At 38.8% G+C, this 23,357-nt stretch overlaps 1 protein-coding gene across 6 annotated transcripts; it reads left to right on the plus strand.

Moving 5' to 3' along the window:
* The first annotated feature begins 19,489 nt into the window (after positions 1 to 19,489).
* Positions 19,490 to 22,802, plus strand: LOC111887633 (uncharacterized). Of its 6 annotated transcripts, none has more exons than XM_023883804.3 (5): positions 19,490 to 19,672; positions 19,865 to 19,969; positions 20,831 to 21,182; positions 21,342 to 22,160; positions 22,519 to 22,802. In XM_023883804.3, exons 3-5 carry the CDS (start codon positions 20,908 to 20,910, stop codon positions 22,757 to 22,759), a joined length of 1,335 nt encoding a protein of 444 aa, XP_023739572.1. In that variant the 5' UTR covers positions 19,490 to 19,672; positions 19,865 to 19,969; positions 20,831 to 20,907; the 3' UTR covers positions 22,760 to 22,802. The 6 variants fall into 6 exon arrangements, with proteins under 6 accessions (XP_023739572.1, XP_042754895.1, XP_042754894.1 ...); XM_042898961.2 differs by having other exon boundaries at positions 20,855 to 21,182; XM_042898960.2 differs by having other exon boundaries at positions 20,879 to 21,182.
* Positions 22,803 to 23,357: the final 555 nt, after the last annotated feature.

Raw genomic sequence — 23,357 nt, forward strand, 5'->3', positions numbered from 1 at the left:
GCACCAAGCGCCTTGAACACACTCGTGAAAAATCTAAGAGAGACCACAAAACCCACTAACTCGTGAAGTTCATTCATATGGACTTCCTTTATGAACTACATATAAGGAATTCTTAAATCGAAGAAAAATGCAGGAAAAATCAAATTCTATAACAACTGACTTGTCTTTACTAGTAGAAATTTATCATCTGATCATTTTTCCTTTTTGCAAACTCATGACAGAACAATGCCACCAAGGAAAAGACCCAGACCTTCGGGCAGCACAGCGCCACCACCTCCGACGCCACCTCCCCAGTTTGATCCTGAAATGTTCCAAGCTGCAGTGACAGCAGCCGTGGTAGCTGCAATGTCACAAATTGGCACAAATAGCAATGGTGGTGCTGGATCTGGAGCCACAAACCCTAACCACGGGGATAGTGCAGGACGCACAAGGGAATGCACTTACAAGGACTTCACAAATGGCAAACCCGATTCCTTTGATGGAAGTGGGGGTGTCCTCGCACTAATTCAATGGATCGAGAGGACCGAAGCGATCTTTGAGATTTGTGCTTGCCCCGAGCGAGCAAAGTCAAGTACGCGACATTCACCTTCATCGGAAGAGCTCTCACTTGGTGGAACGGCAAAGTTAAGTCGCTTACGCTTGCAGTGGCTAACTCGTTAAGTTGGGAGGACTTAAAGAAGATGATGTTGAAGGAATATTGCCCAAGAGGTGAAGTGCAAAAGCTGGAGCAAGAACTATGGAATCTCAGAATGGCAGGCTCCGACCTTACAACTTACACCAACCGATTTTGTGATCTAGCACTCCTTTGTCCCGCTATGGTCACCCCGGAAGACAAAAAGTTGGAGCGTTACCTCTGGGGATTGTCCCCCGAAATTCAAGATAGCGTGCTCGCCTCAAGACCAACTACCTTCGACAGCGCCAAGGAGTTAGCACAACAACTCATCGACCACCATGCCCACCATGACACTATGGCAACCACCCTTACCCAAGCAAGAGGAGGGAACAACGAAAGAAAGTTTTGGGACAACAAGAAAGACCAATCAACCCAAGGCCTCGCTAAGAAGCAACAGATCCTTGCTGTTCATGCTGCCACAACCCTCACCACACCAACTCCCATGAAACCATACGCAGGAACACTTCCAAAATGCAACAAGTGTAACTTCCATCACACTGGGGCTTGCCGAAAGTTGCATTGCAAAAACTGCGACAGAGAGGGGCACACTGCTCGTTTCTGTAAGGCACCAGCACGACCCATCAACCAGGTACCCGGCTCTGGAGCAAGCCCAACCTGTTACGAGTGTGGAGAAACGGGACACTTTATAAGGGAATGCCCAAGGACAAGAGATGCTGGTGGTGGCGGGAGGGTGTTTGCAATCACCGAGGGAGAAACCACTCCGGAACTGCCCGCAAATATCAGTACGTGTTTCTAACATCGACATTTAAATCCCGAATTTCTTTATATGATAAATCTAGCGTCGATTAAAGCATGCATTGTAGTAATCATGTGACACCGGGCGGGTCATTCCTCACCATAATCAAATTCTTGTGCTACGAAAAGTCATCCCCATCTTTCCTCTAAATTCCTGGATCCCCATTCGAAGTGCAAATTTCGGGACGAAATTCCCTTTAACGGGGGGATGATGTGACAACCGTCAAATTCTGGTCAATTCAAAGTCAAATAAAGTCAACAAGTCAAACCGGTCAGCTCCACTAACCCGTGTGTGCTTGGACTTACGCTCAGTATTTACTAAACAAGTCGCTACTCTAACAAGAAAACATGAATCGAAAAGTACGTACAACTAGATCTCTTTAACCTAAAAACTGTACTACATGGCGAGCCAAACTGATGAAAACCATGTTGCATACTCATCGGGAATGTATAATATGCGTTTTTCCTGGTGAGTATTCATATAAAGTATTTATTTCCAAAAATGCGAAACTCCAGGGACAATATTTGAAATCTTCTGTTTTCTTCCCCAATTCGCATTCTACTGTGAAATACTTCGCATCTTCATTCTTACACCCTTCGCATCCCTTCGCATTTATCTCTTTAAAAATTCTGCAATTTCATCATTTTATGACCCCATTTGCGAAGTTGAGTATTTATTTCCAAAAATGCGAAACTCCAGGGACAATATTTGAAATCTTCTGTTTTCTTCCCCAATTCGCATTCTACTGTGAAATACTTCGCATCTTCATTCTTACACCCTTCGCATCCCTTCGCATTTATCTCTTTAAAAATTCTGCAATTTCATCATTTTATGACCCCATTTGCGAAGTTGAGTATTTATTTCCAAAAATGCGAAACTCCGGGGACAATATTTGAAATCTTCTGTTTTCTTCCCCAATTCGCATTCTACTGTGAAATACTTCGCATCTTCATTCTTACACCCTTCGCATCCCTTCGCATTTATCACCTTCGCATTTTAAGCTAATTAATCGAATGCGATTCACAAAATTTTCATTCCAGATGCGAACACAGTTTAGTTCTTGAACTCTAAACTTGCGAAATCAAAAATTCATATGTTGAACCCATATGCGAATATTAACCCAATTGACTTCAAATTGACTCATAGATGCGAACACTCGATTGTTTTACTTTCGCAAAATGAGCATCAACAACTCCACAATCGAGTTTTTAAATTCTTACAAACAACAATTTCATAGTCCTTGACTTCGCGTCTTTCTTCACGAATCACCCCTCAATCATCAATCCAATTGCGAATCAAAACTCATGTTCTTGCTTTATCGATTCATCGACTACACTCATACAAATGCGAACAATACTCAATTTCAAAATCGATTGAAACTTATAGCAAAGCTAAATCCAACTTCGCATTCAAGCAGTGTTATTGATTCGCAGTCACAAGCAACCACCCCACACCCACTCTATGACCAGCCATACCTCCCCACCTTACCTATGTCACTTCAATGTTCCCTTACACTCAATTTACCCTCCTTCCCACGTTTTTAGAGCGGGAACAAACATCCTCTCTCCTCATTTCTCTCAATTGCCCTCATTTCACTAAAGTATCAAACACCACTTTTCTCTCAAACTCTTCTACACAAATTTTCGAGATCCAAGGCTGGATTCAAGTGTTCTTCCACACTTAATTCCCGAAAACCTTCAAGGCATCTCCAAGTGTTCTTAAATTAAACACTTCCATTCTTCAACACTTATCTGCTGAAATCACTTAAGGTGAGTTCATACCCCTACATTTTCATGTTTTCTCAAGTTTTCAGGGGGGGAATACAAGTTAAAACACTAAGAACATATCTAAATTTTTCTAACAGCCTTCATCAGAAAAGTTCATCTCCATTCACGGACTGTTTTGGGCATCTTAAACATTTTTGTTTTCAAAACTGTACAAGGTGCAAATAGTTCAAGTTTTTAGCTTTAAAATGGCTACTTGCACATCTCCATACGATTTTTCTACAATTTATGGTGATTTTTACAAAACTGCCTATCATTTCAAACAACAATCCGGACCAGTCTGTGATTATGGACTTTTTCACCCAAGTTAGAGGTCATTATAAATTGCGATAAAAATTATGAGCAAACTAGACACATTTTGTGAACTCTCAGAATTTACGGATCTAGTTTTCGACTTCGTATGATTTTTCCAAAACAGGGCAAAATTGCTAAATTTTGCCAACAGCATGTAAATATCATAACACTTTGTATTATGTTGAGCAAAGTGTAAAATCATAAGTTCTAATATTTGAATGTGTTTCCTTGCTAGTTTATCATTATGAACTGAAACTAAGACATTCATATTAAATATTATTCATTCATTTTGGAACACGTACTAATAAACTATAAAAAGTATAGTTTGATAAATCCACAACACTAATACTTTTCCATAAAAGAGTTCATACATAGTACATACATTTTAGATAAACTATAATAGGTATAGTTTATGATACATCACTCTACGCTCTCGTACAAGAAGGTTACATTCATACAAGAAATATTTATATTCACACACATTCACGTAAACTTGTTATCCTATATTGTGAGTTTCTCTATTTTTCTCTCTCTCTCTCTCTCTCCCCGTACGTCCGAGTGCGGGATATAATTCCTGGTAGTTATAATCAGAATCTCCTTGAGGGAGAACGTGATACTTGTATATAGATCTATATTGGGATTGACACCCCACACCTTGCTGCTAGCTACAGTTGGACCTGCAGGTCTACGGGTGACAATTGTCATTTCATTTTTCGCGACACTGAGAACGTCGTGGCAGGTTCACATAGTCATAGTATGATTATAACGGCTCACATAGGGAACAATCCATAAGTTTACGGGATTTTATTTTTAAAACCTAAATGAGTTTTATGTTGATTTAAAGTCACCTTTTATCTCTATGGGTACAAATACAAAGTACCGGGTCTCTATACAAAAAGAGGTACAGATACAAAGTACCGGGTCTCTATACAAAGTTATTATGATATTAAAACTACACTTCCTCTAAAATTGTTAGACTTCAACTATAGTCGCTGAGCGTATATGTTGAGTCATATAAGAATTTAGTCTTGATTGGCCTAGAATTGGTGGTGCCCGCCTCATCTCCTGTTCCTCGTTGGGTTGTGGACCTAGGGCAGACCCACTATATTCAACGTTTTATCCAAGTTGAACCTTATATAACTTTATATGTTGGACGATTATAGAGGAACTCTACGGAATACTCTAGGGTTCATTAAAGCATAATGCAGGATTATTTCTATTCATACTTAACTAAGAAAATATTGGATTTTCTGGAAATCAAACTAAATCGATTTTACAAGGAAAAACGGTTTCTACTTCAAACAAAACTCTTATGAACTCACCAACCTTTGTGTTGACACTCTTTAAAACTACTTGTATTCTCAGGAAATCAGTGAAACAGGCAAACTTCATCGCTTTGAGGATGGGACGCTAAACCGTCAACAATTTATTTTGTCATCATAATGTAATTGCTTTTGAAACATGTAAACATATACTTTGGTGTGACTTTTGCAATTATATATATATGGTGGTTGTTTTTACTTTGAACACTATTATACACGTCGTTGTGATACTGTACATGAAGTCCTCCACCCCCAGACGTTTCCGCCATCCTTGGTTTGGGGGTGTGACAGATTGGTATCAGAGCATTGTTTATAGTGAACTAAGTATATCGAACCACATAAGATATACAAACTATAAATGCATTGGGACTAAGGTCTCTGATTTTAAGATTTCAAAACCACTATACCTTTAAGAATAAATAACTTTTGTTAAAAGTATACATGCATGCATACATACTAAGGTCAGCATCATTTTAGGACAAAACAAAAGTAATGATTGTTGGATATCACAGGTAAGCCTGGGGATGTATGATCAGTCTTGGGAATAGCATAGCCTGATCAACTATGCTGGTCCGAGGAGTGATTAGCATATGCCCAAGAATGGTTGTGATGTGGCAACAAGTCTAAAAACTTACCAACACTACCACAATGAAATACCATAGGGGTATTTTGGCATTATTAAAATTACATATGTGAGAACTAAATAGATCTTTATCAATAGGTCAATAGTTGCTTAGTGGATACATTAAAATTTTATGTATCCAGGACGTCATAGACTTAGAATCTGTGGATCTTTGCTCTACTTCCTGTTCTCGTTGGATTGGGGATTTAGAGTTAGGGTCGCTTATTCGAAGGTCTATCCTGTCCCGAATACATATAATTAGTATGCACTAAACAATTTGTTGAAGTACCTGATAAAGATCATCGTATAATTAGCTAATTAGTACGTTTGCTTAATTATTTCTTATATCCCCCTTTCTCGCGAAGATATCATGGCTGGATTTCCATCCACACGACGACCCGTACTACCCTAACCACGACAATACCAAATGGCTCGGAGAGGAGCCAGAGAATGATTACCCAACCCCTGTAGATGGTCACCAAGCTGAAGGCTATGCTGATGGTTCTGACTCCGACCCTGAAGTGGAGAACTTAACCCCGATGACCCTTGTTCCGAATCCCAACCCTTGACCGACTTTCAAGGCCCGACGCCTCCTTGGGTAGAGTGCATGGAAACCTGGAGCAAAGAACAAGACCAACACATGTCGTTTAATAGAGAACGAAGCTTCTACAACATAAACGAAGGAAGCTCAACAGATACAATTTCTCCAATCCTGGTCCATAGAGTTGCCCGAAACGAGATTCTGGGTAGAACAACTCTCCATAGTATCGCAAAGGTTGATGCAAATGCAAGAATACATACGATCCGCACCAAGCGCCTTGAACACACTCGTGAAAAATCTAAGAGAGACCACAAAACCCACTAACTCGTGAAGTTCATTCATATGGACTTCCTTTATGAACTACATATAAGGAATTCTTAAATCGAAGAAAAATGCAGGAAAAATCAAATTCTATAACAACTGACTTGTCTTTACTAGTAGAAATTTATCATCTGATCATTTTTCCTTTTTGCAAACTCATGACAGAACAATGCCACCAAGGAAAAGACCCAGACCTTCGGGCAGCACAGCGCCACCACCTCCGACGCCACCTCCCCAGTTTGATCCTGAAATGTTCCAAGCTGCAGTGACAGCAGCCGTGGTAGCTGCAATGTCACAAATTGGCACAAATAGCAATGGTGGTGCTGGATCTGGAGCCACAAACCCTAACCACGGGGATAGTGCAGGACGCACAAGGGAATGCACTTACAAGGACTTCACAAATGGCAAACCCGATTCCTTTGATGGAAGTGGGGGTGTCCTCGCACTAATTCAATGGATCGAGAGGACCGAAGCGATCTTTGAGATTTGTGCTTGCCCCGAGCGAGCAAAGTCAAGTACGCGACATTCACCTTCATCGGAAGAGCTCTCACTTGGTGGAACGGCAAAGTTAAGTCGCTTACGCTTGCAGTGGCTAACTCGTTAAGTTGGGAGGACTTAAAGAAGATGATGTTGAAGGAATATTGCCCAAGAGGTGAAGTGCAAAAGCTGGAGCAAGAACTATGGAATCTCAGAATGGCAGGCTCCGACCTTACAACTTACACCAACCGATTTTGTGATCTAGCACTCCTTTGTCCCGCTATGGTCACCCCGGAAGACAAAAAGTTGGAGCGTTACCTCTGGGGATTGTCCCCCGAAATTCAAGATAGCGTGCTCGCCTCAAGACCAACTACCTTCGACAGCGCCAAGGAGTTAGCACAACAACTCATCGACCACCATGCCCACCATGACACTATGGCAACCACCCTTACCCAAGCAAGAGGAGGGAACAACGAAAGAAAGTTTTGGGACAACAAGAAAGACCAATCAACCCAAGGCCTCGCTAAGAAGCAACAGATCCTTGCTGTTCATGCTGCCACAACCCTCACCACACCAACTCCCATGAAACCATACGCAGGAACACTTCCAAAATGCAACAAGTGTAACTTCCATCACACTGGGGCTTGCCGAAAGTTGCATTGCAAAAACTGCGACAGAGAGGGGCACACTGCTCGTTTCTGTAAGGCACCAGCACGACCCATCAACCAGGTACCCGGCTCTGGAGCAAGCCCAACCTGTTACGAGTGTGGAGAAACGGGACACTTTATAAGGGAATGCCCAAGGACAAGAGATGCTGGTGGTGGCGGGAGGGTGTTTGCAATCACCGAGGGAGAAACCACTCCGGAACTGCCCGCAAATATCAGTACGTGTTTCTAACATCGACATTTAAATCCCGAATTTCTTTATATGATAAATCTAGCGTCGATTAAAGCATGCATTGTAGTAATCATGTGACACCGGGCGGGTCATTCCTCACCATAATCAAATTCTTGTGCTACGAAAAGTCATCCCCATCTTTCCTCTAAATTCCTGGATCCCCATTCGAAGTGCAAATTTCGGGACGAAATTCCCTTTAACGGGGGGATGATGTGACAACCGTCAAATTCTGGTCAATTCAAAGTCAAATAAAGTCAACAAGTCAAACCGGTCAGCTCCACTAACCCGTGTGTGCTTGGACTTACGCTCAGTATTTACTAAACAAGTCGCTACTCTAACAAGAAAACATGAATCGAAAAGTACGTACAACTAGATCTCTTTAACCTAAAAACTGTACTACATTCTGCTTTTCTGTTTTTTGCTTTTTTACAAAACCTGTAACCAAGATATATATATATATATATATATATATATATATATATATATATATATATATATATATATAAATTTTTAGTTACTACAGAATAGTCGGTTCACCAAATCGATTCAGCCTTTCTTTGTTTCCCTCTTTTCTAAGACCAGGAAAAATGGACTGTTTGTTAAATGGCCAAATCATTTAAATGGTGAATGTAATGCTTTTCTGTAATATTCCTTTCTTCAAGTCAAGGTGCCCACGGAAAGTACTTCTTTGAATGATGAGATGAAGTATAATGGCTCAATTACTAAATTGATGAAATAGTGAAAGTAGATTGTGTTTTTCTGTATTTTACATTTTTCATTCACCTATACATTAAGATATCATACATTTATTCTTATCCAGACCAACAGCTAGAGATGTATGCAACGACATTCTATTCTGGGACTCCGAGTTCATTCTCTCCTTCTATCAAGAAACAAGCGCCATCATTAAATCAAAAAAATGCGATCCTGGTCTCCGAAAGGCACTGCTACAAATCAAAGATTACGATAATTGGGACCAAGTGTTAGACAAAGCACTCGTAGAAGACATAAAGCATCACGCAAAAAACATAACTGCAGACCTCTGTGGTTTAATACAAGGCATTAGAAACAAATATACTCACCGTGATGAATTCACGAAACCGCTGAAAAGTTTGTTTGGGGAGGACACCACAGGATTGGAGGCATATTTTAGGTACAAGTTTCCGAGACTTTTAATGGATGTGTATAAGGTTATGAAAGAGCATTGTGTGAGAGGACCGTTTCATCAAAAGTATTTTGGAGAATAACAGTTTTTAAGTTATAAGCTGCTTCTGATGGTTTATGGCTTGGTTTAGAAAAATGCGCTCGGATACGTGATGGTTTCCAAAAACGCATCCTGTACGTGATGCGATGCATGCGATTCCCATGATGATGTGTATGCTTTTATGGATGCGATGTGAGGCGTGATGCATAAGCCTTCTACACCTGATGTGCTGTGTGGGTTTTTATTTATTAAGATAACGCTTTTAATGGGTTTTATTGACACACGGACTTCCAAGACTTTTAAGCCCTAAAACATCGATCTATCTACTCAATTTCAAGACCCCTGTTTCAGCATTGATCCTGTCAACTGTAGTTACATACAGAATAAATCTCTAAGAACCCTGTTTAAGCATCGACCCCCAATCAATTTCAAACAATTTTAGTATCCAGAGTGAGTTATTTCTTTATTTATTCGCGATTAGCTGAGTACTTTTTGTTATCAATCAGCTTCAGATATTTGGTATAACCAAGTAGATTGTTATCACTCTGAATTGTAAATCAGCTTCTGAATTCTTGCTGATTGTTTCTGTCTTTCTGAAATCTGAATTGTTATTAGACTTTCATAATCTAAATCAGTCTTAGTTGATGAAGTAATATAGCTGTAAACATATATGGTTTATTGTTCTGTTTGTGTATATAACCAATTTTGGTTATAATTAAAAGTAATATAACCACATTTGGTTACAAGTATTGACTTATGGGATGCCTCTTGATTTCTCGAACTAAGGTTTATTGTCAGGAAATGTAACAAGTATATAGATTGTGAAACCCAATAAAAATTCAAATATATGATACTTAAGCGGTTTTATAATTTGATTACATTTTATCTCGGTACTAAAAACATATAGCTGTAAACAGATACGGTTTAGTTTTTACCCATAAATATACTATATATGTCGATGTATTTTATTTCTTACCCTTATACTAAGTGCAGTTAATAGCAATGTGCTTTTTATTAATTTGTGCATTATTACATTATAGTTATCATTTCTTTCTATTAAATCATTGTTACTTTATTTATTTATTAAGGTTTTGTAGTTGACATCTACCAAATTATAGCATTCTACTTTCATTTTTTTTTACTAGAACATATTCTGAATAATCTAACCTAATGGTGGCGGTAATGAAATTTATTTTATAGTTGAATCGCATTTCTACATTTGGGTAAATTTATAGAATACGATATTAAAATAGGATGAAATGGAACTAGCATATCATAATAAACAAATTAACAGATGTAGGTTAATTTCATGCCTCTACACTTAAATATATTTTTACCTATGATAGTAGTGTATCTATGTTTCGTAACAAATATAAATGATGTACTTTATTTGTTGTATATTACTGTTGCCAACAAATTTGAGGTACATTGCTATAATGGATTAAGAGTGTAGGGTAAGTTGGTTGGTATAACGAATATAGGAATGTAAGTATGTAGCAATTTTGAGTTATATATGATTAATCCGGAAAGAAAAGAGTAATTGTGTTGCTATTATTAGTAAAAAGTGTAAGTATGTTGCTATTTCATGCATTAAAAAAATTATATTATGTAAATCATAATTGCAAGAAAAACTAAATAAGTACAGGAATTTGTTTATGCCCAACCTAAAAAACCCAATTACTTTTCCTCGTTCTTAATATTTGTTTTAAATACATATTATTACCACTACTCTACTCTTAAATCTAACACTTTTCATTGCAAGCAGGAGTTGAACCCTCAACATTTTGATGAGGGGCACATTTCTATCAACTCCTAATACCATTAAGACATAAGAGCACCCACAATGAATAAAACTTTATAGATTTGAATAGATTCCCACTCCATCCATTAAATACATATCTAAATTTACTTTTAACACCCATTGATCATTGAACAATATGCAGTATGCAGTATGTGTGTTCATATTATATGCTATTATTATGTTATGTTATGTTCAGTTAGTTCGGGACCTCGGTCCGATGCAGTTGTTAGAGTGCTTAATGTCTTTGTGATTCAAGCATGTTTTGTGTTATGTGTTTCGGACTCTGGTCCAATGCAGTATGCAGTATATGTGTTCATGCTAGTTGATATGTTTATGCTATGTTCAGTCAGTTTCCGGACTTCGGTCTGATGCAGGGGATGGGGTCTCAGTCAGTTCTGGACTTCGGTCCGATGCAGTTAGTTCCGGAGTTCGGTCCGATGCAGTTAGTTCCGGACTTCGGTCCAATGCAGGGGACGGGGTCCCAGTTAGTTCCAAACTTTGGTCCGATGCAGTGGGCAAGGCCCAATATGTGTTTATATGTTATTGTATGGTATGTGGTAGTTTGGGGGAGCTCACTAAGCTGCGTGCTTACAGTTTCAGTTTTGGTTTCTGGTACTCGGTTTTCAAAAGAGGAGCTCGGGAAGATTGCAATGCATACACCATTTGTTCAGCCTGGGGTGTTTATACTCTGATATATTTGACAGTTGTTATGATATTTTGATATGATTGATACAGTTACTATGACTTTTGAGTTACTCGTTCCATGGTTTTATTATATATGACATTAGATGTTGTGATTTTTAGTAATATTAAAACAAAAAATTTTTGGTGGTATTTTTGGGTTGTTACAAGTTGGTATCAGAGCCTTTTTGAGGGATTCGGGCGCACTCCCGAGTATGTCTGAACTCAAACTAAGGAAGTGATATAAAGTTTTCATGAGAAAAACCATGGTTACAAAAGAATTTAGAGAAAAGAAAACAATTTTAGAAAAAGTATAAAGAAAAGAGTTTTAGAAAAAGCGAAAAGCGTTTTGAAAAGAGAAAAGGGTGTGGTGCATGTAATCAGCCGAGCTCAAGTAAGTACTCCCAAATTACCCATACAAGTTTATGTTATGATTGTCAGTTTCAGTTACAGTAGAACATCATGCTAGAATAGGACTAAGGATCTAGGAGGATGCCTTATGTGCCTGCTATATGTGTTTCAGCTTTATGAGAATCGCATGCTAGTATTGAGTAGACAGTAGTAGGATAGCATGTTCAGGTTATGCCTGATAGTATGAGCTTAGCATTGTATGCTAGTACAGTTTCTCGTTATGAGAATAGATTTTCTTGAGTAGTTTCCTATGTCTGAATGCTGCTTGCTTTGTGCTTTGTAGGACTCTGAGTGATGGGAGTTAGCCGTTAGGTGAATACATCATGTCACATGTGATCAGGATTGAATAATCTCATAGTGCTGGATTGGGCCCTATTGCGCAGCTCTTGTTTTAGTCTAACCGTTGTAGGGACGAGTCTTTTACTCGAAGGATTATCTGATCCTCGTCACATGTGATGGTATTCATGTGATCGCTAATTAGCATTACAGGGAGGCCTTCAGCAGTCGAGTATTGGATTGGGTAGAGTCAGAGATTACCCTAGGGCAAGCCTAGGATGAGAGTAGCAGAGATCAGTAGTAGTAGAAGTGACTTGGTGGAGAGTGTTGTAAGTCTGCGGGCGTAGGGAATCAGGTTAGGGATACCAGTCAGGACATGAGTTCAGCTGAGTGCAGGTCAAGCGCGTGATTGATCTAGTATGGAGAGTGTTGTAAGTCTGCGGGTGTAGCCATAGTATTCACTAGAAGCCGGATAGTGTTAGAGTGTTGTAAGTCTGCGGGTGTAGCCATAGCACTCACTAGCATCCATATAATGTTAAAGTGTTGTAAGTTTGTGGGTGTAGCCGTAGCATTCACTAGCAGCCTGGTAGTGTTAGAGTGTTGTAAGTCTACGGGTGCAGCCGTAGCATTCACTAGCAGCCAGATAATACTAGAATGTCGTAAGTCTACGGGTGTAGCCATAACATTCACTAGGTTGGTAGATAGCGTGAGTGCGCTGTTAGGACGCGGAAAGAATAGTAGTACCCCCCAGTTCGGGTGTAGAAGTGAGGATATAGAAATCCATGGATTGGATTTCGCAATTTCCCAGATGGATTAAACTTGGTTAAGATATTGATAAGACTGTAGGAGCTCCATTACAGCTATGAGAGCAAGGTAACAGTGGACTGCTTAAGGTCATTCAAAACATAAGGCTACCAATGGTCATGTAGCAATCACTTTTAGCCTTGGGGTTTGGTGATGTCAGGATTCGACGCATGGAACCAATCAGTTAGATCAGAAAGTTGTTCGAGTTACAGTGGTATGATAACTAGTTGCAACTAATTCTAGAGAAGGATTTCATTCAAAAGTCATGTGGGGCGACTAAGTGGGAGTCCTTTGGTTTTGTAGCCGGACCGGAACCCAGTATTTTAGATGATTGGCGGACAAATTGAGACCAGGTAGGTCTCGGTAGATGTTGGAAAGCAGCCATGTGGCAACATGCTGCTTCAGGCAGTTTAGTGTTTCAGGCAGTTGAGTGTCTCAGACAGTTCAGTTTTCAGGCAGTTAGTGTTTCAGGCAGTTCAGTGTTTTCAGGCAAGTTAGTGTTCCAGACAATTTTGGGTCTCCAACAGTAATGGTATTTGAGGATCTCATGTATGGTAGGCGTAACAGATTGCTGAGTAATGCTAAGTCACCCACTGCGGGGTTCAGCTATAATGATTCAGTATGAGGGGCTTGTCAGGGATTCAGACCACCTCGAGACTGCAGGTTTCAGATTTGGTTGTTGTGATTGTCGCAAAGGGTTCGTTAGTATGGGTTTTAGAACCCTGCGAGGGATGATTTGGATTGCCTTGGAAGGGCTAGGATGTAGCCATAATTGTGGTCATGTTACCGGAGTGGTTTGGCGCGTAAGGAATGGTAAGGATTGATTTTGAGGACGAAATCTAATTTAAGTGGGGGAGAGTTGTAACACCCCATTTATTTAGACAAATTAATAAATGTAAGTCACGGACTAAATTGTGAAGAATTTTAGAAGTTGGGGGTTAAAAGTGTATGTTCCAGATTAGTTTTGTAGATTAGTTTTGTAAGTATTTATGAAGGCATGGACTAAATGGTAATTTATGGGACTTCTTTTGAAAAGATTTTAGAGGTTAAGGGAGTAATTGATAAATTCTGGATTTTATTTGTAAGGAAATTCCGAAACTGGGGTAGAAAAGGTAAATTAAGGCCTTGGTTTGAAAAGATGTTAATGGGGAGGGACCGTTCTTGCCAATATGGAATGAATATTGTTGGTAGCAGGTATATAACTGTTGCATCGCTCAATACCCTAACCCTAGAGAGTGTTATACTCAACCGCCGACTTCACTACTCTCGTACCCTCCTCCAGCCGTCACCCGCCTCCTTCACATTTTTCCGGCCAGACGAAGACCCGACGGCCAACAACGTCATGTCGTCGTTCAGAGCCACACTCCATCATGTCGCCATCCCGCTGCCGACGCAAACCAAGAGCGGATGTCATCTCCTTCTTCCTCCTGTTGCCGCCACTCTCAACAACTGGTGGAGTCGCATCGAGCCTCTCCATCTCCTCCTACCGCTGCTCAGTCGCTGTTGATCATCCTGAGCGGCTGTTGCGGCTGGTGCTCCTTTCTGGCTGCCTTGCGCCATTTCGAGCGGTGGATGTGGTCGGAGTACACCTCTAGATCGAACTCGCGACGTTTTGGGTTTGGTGGATGTTGTTGCTGAGTTAGGACTCAAGGAAACTCGCCACCACCGTAAGGTGGTGGCTGTCATCGAAAATCCTCCGGTAATCGCAGCTGTTGTAGTCGCCTCGTGTCACCGCCACCACTGTACGCCACCAAGTAGGTTGCTGGTTTCGTTTGCAACAGAAAACGTGCGTGTGTGAGTGTCTATTGCATTTAAGTGGTGTTTGGGTGTTGTTTAGCCGGAATTCTCGAAGAACAGCCACCACCACCACCTTAGGGTGGTGGCTGCTGCCTAGCGCCACCGCAGGCCGCCACGGTGTGGTTGTGTGGGTGTGTGTTAGTTAGTGCGTGTGTTTATCCTTGAGTAAAGCATTGTAAATTGTAACAAGAATGGTATAATGGAAAGAAAGTCATAACCACCACCGGCCGCCGTGTCGGGTGGCGGTGTGCCTTGTCTCGCTGTGTGATTCGTTTGGAGTGCTTGAAAACCTAATGTGCCCAAAGAAGCCCTAATGGGCCTAATGAAGAGTAATGGACTTAGTGAAAAACCCTAAAGGGCTTAATAATATTCTAGTGGGCTTAATAGGCCTAATAAAACCCTAATTGATGCAAAGGTCCAACAAATTGATAAATGGGCTAGTAATTGGGTTGGGAAACCCTAATGCCAATAAAACCCTAATTTTGAGAATTAATCGGGCCCACGCGGAAATTATTTAATAGTTTGAAGTATTAAATAATAAGCATTGACAAGATTAACCTAAGTGATATTTGACTTAATGAATTAAGTCCTTAATGGGTTAAGTAAGAAACACTTAACCCTTGTTATCATTTTATGTGAAACCCTAATTTCTCTTGGGCAATGTATTGGGCCATCCAAGAACAAGAAAATGGACTAGAATAATTTAATGGGCTTTAGGGTAAGGCCCATAGGAGGGTGTGGGCCCAATTTGGAAAATTAGGCCATAGATGGGCCATAGTTGGGGCCTAGATGGTTGTGTGATATTGGGCCCTTAGAATGAGACATGTTGGACTGGACTGATCAATTGGGCCTTATGGGAAGTCCATGTAGAGGCTTGGGCCCAATTTGGAAAATTGGGCCATATGTTGGGCTTTGATCCCTAGTTGACTTTGGGCCTATGGATTGGGCCTTGGGCTTGTAGTAATTACCCAAAGTATGTATTTATAGTTATGTGTTAGAACCCAATTATTAATTAGGTGTTATTTTGGTGTTGACAGTTCGGGAATCTGTCATCCAACAACTAAGGTTGAGTCTGCGGGACTTTAGCAATGTGGGATTGTGTCTACGGGACTTCAACAGTGTGAGGTGAGTTTTCCTTCTAGTAGGAATGGGTCTACAGCCACAATGCCGGCCCGTTTAGTTAGCAGTAGTTCCGGACTACAGTCCAATGCAGTAGTTCAGTATGCTTGGTGTCTTTGTGATACATACATGGTATGAGTTATGTGTTCCGGACTATGGTCCGATGCAGTATGCAGTATGTGTGTTCATATTATATGCTATTATTATGTTATGCTATGTTCAGTTAGTTCGGGACCTCGGTCCGATGCAGTTGTTAGAGTGCTTAATGTCTTTGTGATTCAAGCATGTTTTGTGTTATGTGTTCCGGACTTTGGTCCGATGCAATATGCAGTATATGTGTTCATGCTAGTTGATATGTTTATGCTATGTTCAGTCAGTTTCCGGACTTCGGTCCGATGCAGGGGACGGGGTCCCAGTCAGTTCTGGACTTTGGTCCGATGCAGTCAGTTCCGGAGTTCCCTCCGATGCAGTTAGTTCCGGACTTCGGTCCGATGCAAGGGACGGGGTCCCAGTTACTTCCAGACTTCGGTCCGATGCAGTTTTCGAACTTCGGTCAGATGCAGTGGGCAAGGCCCAATATGTGTTTATATGTTATTGTATGGTATGTGGTAGTTTGGTGGAGCTCACTAAGCTTCGTGCTTACAGTTTCAGGTACTCAGTTTTCAAAAGAGGAGCTCGGGAAGATTGCAGTGCACACACTATTTGTTCAGCGTGGGGTGTTTATACTCTGATATATTTGACAATTATTATGATATTTTGATATGATTGATACAGTTTTTGTTTTGATACAGTTACTATGACTTTTGAGTTACTCGTTCCATGGTTTTATTATATATGACATTTGATGTTGTGATTTTTAGTAATATTAAAACAAAAATTTTTGGGTGGTATTTTTGGGTTGTTACATTGGTTGTCGGGGTTGTTGGGTTTTTATTAAAAATAGTCTTACTTTAGTGACAAATTCAATGTAATGAGAAACGGAAGCATTTTCACAGTTGAATAAACTAAAATCATTTTACCCACTAAGGATCATTTTGCAAAGCATAGAAAGATTAAAACGCCTATATAAAAGGAAAAGATAAGTTTACAACCTTTGAAGATTTGACTTCCTTTTGACAATTAGGATGATGATGAAGACGACAAAGACTCAAAGGAGGGATTCTCTAGAAGTATCCATCCAAGCAAGGATAAACTACTTCAAAAAGCTAGTCTTTACTTGTATATAACTTGTTCTTAAGTTTTAAGATATATATTAAAATATTCTTAAAGACTACTGTGCACTTGTCAATTTATTGTTAATTAATTTTATGGTGTATATATCTCTTTTATAATTAATTTATGATTTATATATTAAAATTTTGAAATAAAATAATTTTTCATAAAACCTAAGCCAGGTTACAAGCTTCTTTAGCCCCTTCTTCTTCAACTCTCCTCATCCACTTGTTAGATTAAGGTGTTTAAGCTTATAACTAAATTGGTATATACTTATAATTTAAAGCAAATTCCTTTTTGGGTTACCCTCGTATTTCGAATTCACAATATGATTACGACATCCCTATTTATATTTCGAATGGTGAGGAATGGCAAAGAACGGTTTGAACTTTCGAAAGATATATCTATCAATCTTGAAGGGTTTAAACACACACACACACACTATCTAAATAAGGTGTATAATATTAAAAAGTCTAATTGGAGACTTACTGAAGTATCGTGTAACATAAATATGTACTTCTGTAGGGAAGGAAAAGGGTATTGATTTCTAGAAGTCCAGTTGATTTCTAGGTACATGTTAATGGGAGCGTAACTGTTATGCTAGTATTGCATGTTGACAATATTGTTCATAGAAAACAATGTTTATGTTTTTTGCATATTGTAAAGTTCGGAAAGTGTTTCGCTATAGTGGACTTCTGGGAGAGGGCACTCATACTTCATTTGGAATCTAAAGGTTTAGGTCATATGGTTTAATGGAACCAAGTCAAAGACATATACGAATAGCACGTTGAAATCTTTTAACATCGGGGATTCTATTTATGGAAATATTATATCAAGGAATCGAACATATATCAAATCCTTATGTAAGACATAATGAGTCGAGTCCCATATGCTTTGAATATAGGATCGATTGTATATGCTATAATACTCTCTTATTCTAATTTTTCAAATGCCTTTAGCATTGTGTGAAAAGGATTAAAATTTAATGTGATTAAAGTTGTTAAACAACTGTCAAGAACATTCTAAGGTTTACCGAAGATTGGTTGCTTGTGGACAGTTGAAAGTATGATATTGATATGATGGACCATAGTGACAGGTTTTCGATTGAGAGGATTCTTGTTCATAATTGATGGTCATATGAGAATACGGAAATGTTTCCATAATGAGAAATGCTTGTAGAATCTAATCAATCTATATGTCGTATAGAATGGGTGGTTATTGTGTTTATTTTAGAGATGCAATGATATTTTTGAAGAGCAAGAAACATGAATCCGCTTATAAGTTATAAATATAGGGTCCGTTTGTTGATTCTAAAGGTCATGTGGGGAAGAATAGCATGTTTTTTTATATATAAGTAAATCAATAGGTGTGAATTGTCACGACAAAAACTAAAAAGTAAATTAAAATAATAAAAAAGGACAATTGCAAATTTATAAAGCGAGGGAGGTAAATATGTAACTTCCTGTATCAAAGCAAAACAAAGGAGCAACATCATATGAAGCAATGCAAGTGTAATTTTTTTTGATATACGCGGGATTCAAACCTAGGTATACACCCGACCCAAGTGACGCTTTAACCGGTTGTTCCACGTATCTTTTATGTTCTGGTTTTAATAAAATCGTATATATTAATTACCTAACTGGATAATTGGATAATTAAAACTTGAGCCCTATTTTTTTCAAGCCTTATGCAACTGCACCCCCTCATGGGGCGTGTATATGTATTCCACCGAGTTAAACTATAATTTTGTTATTTCTGTAACCTATGGGATTGTGTGTATTTTAAAAGTTGTTTTTTGACTTTGGAGTGAAATGTTTAATACTAGTAAATGTTTATTGTGACAATGAATCGGCTATAAAGCTTGCTTTAAATTACTTTTTTCCATAAAAAAACAAAACATTTTGAAGTTGAAGTACAATTTGTATGTAAAAAGGTATCAAAAAAGGCTTTTTTAAAATAATTAAAATTGATACAGAAAAACAACTGATACTTTAAACGCATCGTTCTTTTCTTACATCCCGCTCCCGAGTTGTAGCAAAGAAAAGAAGAGAAGAGAAAAGAAAGTAACGAGAGAAAAAAAGAGAAAAGAAAGGAAAAAGAAATTGTCATTTGTGCTCCTGAGTTGGAGAGAAATGGAAGGAAAGTTAAACATTTTGTTCTTTTTTTTCAAATCCTCCCAAATCGGGAGGAAAGGTAGGAGGGAAAGTTTTCCTTCCATTTCCTTCCACTTACTTCCTTTAATGAAACTCGGGAGCACCATTCTCTCTTGCTTTCCTCTCATTTCCTCTCATTTCCTTTCTTTTCTCTCTTTAAGTTGAACTCGGGAGCGGGGTGTTAATGTTGATCTTAAGAGGGGTATTGAGAACAATGACTTAATAAGAAGATTAGCATTGAGCTTAATGGAATATTAACTTACATTAAGGGTATAATATGTAAAAGCTGTGAAAGTATGAAGAATGAAAGAATTTCAGATTAGACAGAGTAAAGTGTAGACGAAGGACTGCGACTCGTTTCTCTTGAATTTGAAAAACACGCTGACCCCACCTGTGTTGGATTCCACCGGTTTTACCAACCGGTTTATGACCCGGAGCTTAAATACGAGACATAGAGACAGAATTCGTCATTCGCTCATTCTCTACACACAGACACACAAGCTGTTCTTAGACCTCATACTCTCTCGTATGTGTTAGGTTTCCTTGTAGGGTTTGTTCTTGTTCACGTACTTTGTAATTGCTATGTTAGTTTCTTAGGTCATATGAGTGTGGGTATAATCTGTAACGAGCTTTGGTTGTATCTGTATTCCATTTTTCAATAAAAAGAGTTCGTTTTTTTAACAATAGTCTTGTTAACATATACTTCTTTACAAAGCAGCGGCAGCAACAAGCATACGCTTTCGAATAACCTGTTCACAACTTCAAGTACACTTCTCTAAGAAGCAGCGGTAGCAGCAAGCAGAGTCGAATAGAGGACAGCCAGGTACGTTTTTTGTTAAAATTTTCCCCTGTTTATGTGAATTTTTGACTCGGTTTTGTTGTTTTTTCGTTTTAAATCATTTGCTCCTTGACCAAAGTATGTGGGAATTATGTTTGTTTTGCTACTCGTTGTAGATTGTTTCCTTGGTTTGATTACTGAAGAATGTTATGGACTCTTTGAACTAGAGACCAGTTATTGGGGCTTAGAGGACCATGCCCCCCAACTTTTTCCATAAATTACTATAGATTTTGGCTCCATAGGCAAAAACTAAAGCTTCTCATATTATATAAGTTATGTATAGCCTCATAATTAAAACTAATAACATGTATTGACATTTTCTTTTAAAAAATTATAATAGGTTATAAATGTAAAAGAAAGTCAATGGTTTTATGCTGCAACAGTTAGTTTGGAGGCTATTGTACATGAACTAGAAAACATAAAAATTGTCTAGATCTACTTTGATGAACGATGTAAAAATATTATATATTAATAGTCTTGTCTGGATTTTTTGATATATTGTACTGTATTGAAGTTTTGGTTTCGGCACCCTTAATTGTGTTGTGATGGTCGACTGGTTGTGTTCCGCCTTGTAGGGTAGGGCTCTGTTTCAAACAGTATTTAAAGAAGGTTGCTCAGGCGGTATAAAAGATTTAACTTAGCAGGTGTAGCTCGTGTTTACCCTACTTTGCTAGAATGGTGCATATGTAAATTATCTTTTTCTCCTCTTCCTGTACTATTGCTGGCCTTTTGTTAGTTTTCCTTTTTTCCTATATAATTATTTCCATCCAACAAAAAAGCAAATCATTAAAATTCCTTCTTGTTTTTGACCCTTCTAGTTTACTCTGTCTTCTATTTTTGTCTCAGATCCTAAATTTCTTCTTGATCAAGGTCTTAATCTTGGTCTGATAACAGGCAAGAGTAAAAACAACCATCAAAAGAAAATGACCAACAATCAAAATAAGAAGTCAAATTGCCCGGGGGACACAACGGAGAGTAGAGCAGACACACCGCCGGTCCCAGCGGTGCTAGAGATCGATGCTAATAGATCTGTAGCGCAGACGTTGGTCGATAATACGTATCCATGTGGGCATAAAAGGGTTGGGGTTTTAGAGTACACTGTTGATATCATGAGATATAGCTTGAAGATCAAGCCCGATCAAAATGACATGGAAAAATACCGTATTGAGTTCACTTATGATGCCCATGTTGATGGCAGGTAAAGTTTTTACTCTTACGTATATAAACATAGCCGTTGCGAACATTTTATGTTTGAACATTTCATCAAAAAATTTCTAGTCATGTATCTTGTAGATATATACTGTGTTTTATGCCGTATGAACTTATGATAATCGGTTTTATATTGTTCTCCTGGCAGCATCACTCTTTATTTCTTTGAAATAGGGGGAGAAGACTTAGCTAAAAAGCTGCTTCAAACCATTACAGTAGAAGTCAAAAAAGGATTGTGCAAGAAATTTATACATACAGGAGATCTATTTGACCTTCCCTTACATAAGAGAGGTTTAACAGAGGTTTATCATTTAGCAATAAAGACACATGCAACTTCATGCAACTCAAAACATGGAAGTTCTTCGGACCCAAAAGATGAAAGTACAGACTGTGTTACCCAATCAACTCTAGCAGTGTTTGAGAAGGTGAAGGGTGAAAACCAGGTTAGGGTTACAAACCAGATCATATGGGTGAATGGACAGATGCATGTGTGTCATGATTTTGTTGGATTATGTAAGCCCATGGGTATTGATCGGAAAGATCTTGGTAACAATTGTCTTCTATGTTTATCAAAAAGCTACCCTGGTATACATCGTCCAATTGGGAACATATCACTTTCTAAAAAAGAAATTGGGCAGGGGAGGGATGGAACTCTTGTATTCGAGGGAACTTATGCTGGTAGAGAGGCTGCTGTGAAAAGGACTCGTATTATGCATCGTGATGTTGCAAACAACGAGATTCAAATTTTGAAGGAAATTGATCATCCTAATATTGTTCGGTTTTATGGTAAGGAGGATGATGGACGTTTTGTTTATACTGCTCTTGAGAGGTGTCAATGCAATTTACGTGAGTTGATATCGTCATGTGATGAATCGGATGGATTCAAGCTGAAACTGGACGGTTTCAGGGATTTGGAACTATGGAAGGTCAATGTATATCCTTCAGAGCACTTGTTGGAAATTTTAAGGTTACATCATGTTCCTTTTTATTTTTATTTTTTATTTTTAAGTGTTGTGTGGATGAATGATGATTAAATGATATTTTAGAAAATCACGACGTACAAACATGAGAAAATTGGAAGGCCAATGTATATCCTTCATTTATTTGTTTATTTTTGTCTAAATTCACTAAAACAGTTTTGTTCCATCTTTTTGGGTGAGACTAAAATCTAAAAATTTAGTCGTAAGTCTTTGTCCCATCTTGTTATGTTATGTTTTGTTCCTTTGTATCACCTTATTTCTATCTCCAGTTCCTATGCATATGTTTTCTTTTAATAACATTATTTATTGAAACTCATAATATTCTTTGGTATATATGAATTACAGGGATATAGTTAAAGGAACTGCCCATTTACATGAACTTGGAATTTTTCACATGAACTTGAACTCTCAAAACATCTTAATACACAGAGATACTTCCATTACGACAAAAGTCTCCGGAATGGGCAGAAGCAAGCGCTGCCTATCTGACAATAAATCTTCTTTAACCGAAAGCACAACAAGCAAGTCTTCTTTTATTGTTTCATTTATGATTTATGATATGATAGATTACTTTACTGATATTTGAATGGGCAAGAAAAAGAAAAATAGTTTCTAATTGTTCCTTATTATAGCATTCTATTTTTGTTTTTTTTCTTATTACAACACTGTGCTTTCAAGGTTCTACATTATTAAAGCATTGCTCTTTAGAAAATTTACCCACGTTAGCATTGAGACTGGACTTGATCATATCTTCGACAGACTTGGCAGCCCAGATAGCTGCCTCTAGAGTAGGTGCTTGACGCACTGGCACCGCGTACTCCCATGGAAGTCCTTTTGCGTACTTGTCGATTTTCGTCAGCTCATCCGGAACAAGACGCAAGGCGAACTCCATCTTCTCTGTGAAGTTGTTGGTGTATTCATCGATTGACATGCTTCCCTTCTTCAGGGTTAGAAACTGGTTCTCTAGCTCAAGCAGGTTTTGAGCTGAGCAGTACTTTCGTTTGAATTGCACCAGAAATTCTGCCCATGTCAGTTGCAGAGGCTCATTAGGGCTCAGAGTCTTCCCCAAGGTATTCCACCAACGTACAACGCCTCCTCGAAACTGACGCACTGCAAATGTGGTCTGTAGCTTCCCTCTACAACCGCATGTCATGAAGGCTAACTCCATCTCCGAGATCCAATCC

This window comes from Lactuca sativa, chromosome 2 (genome assembly GCF_002870075.4).
Source record: "Lactuca sativa cultivar Salinas chromosome 2, Lsat_Salinas_v11, whole genome shotgun sequence".
Taxonomy (NCBI): Eukaryota; Viridiplantae; Streptophyta; class Magnoliopsida; order Asterales; family Asteraceae; genus Lactuca; species Lactuca sativa.

Coding starts and splice junctions, on each gene's coding strand:
- LOC111887633 (XM_052768233.1), top strand. CDS start 20,908: ATGACCAACAATCAAAATAAGAAGTCAAATTGCCCGGGGGACACAACG. Junction 21,183..21,341: donor GATGCCCATGTTGATGGCAG/GTAAAGTTTTTA, acceptor TTCTCCTGGCAG/CATCACTCTTTATTTCTTTG. Junction 22,161..22,518: donor CACTTGTTGGAAATTTTAAG/GTTACATCATGT, acceptor TATGAATTACAG/GGATATAGTTAAAGGAACTG.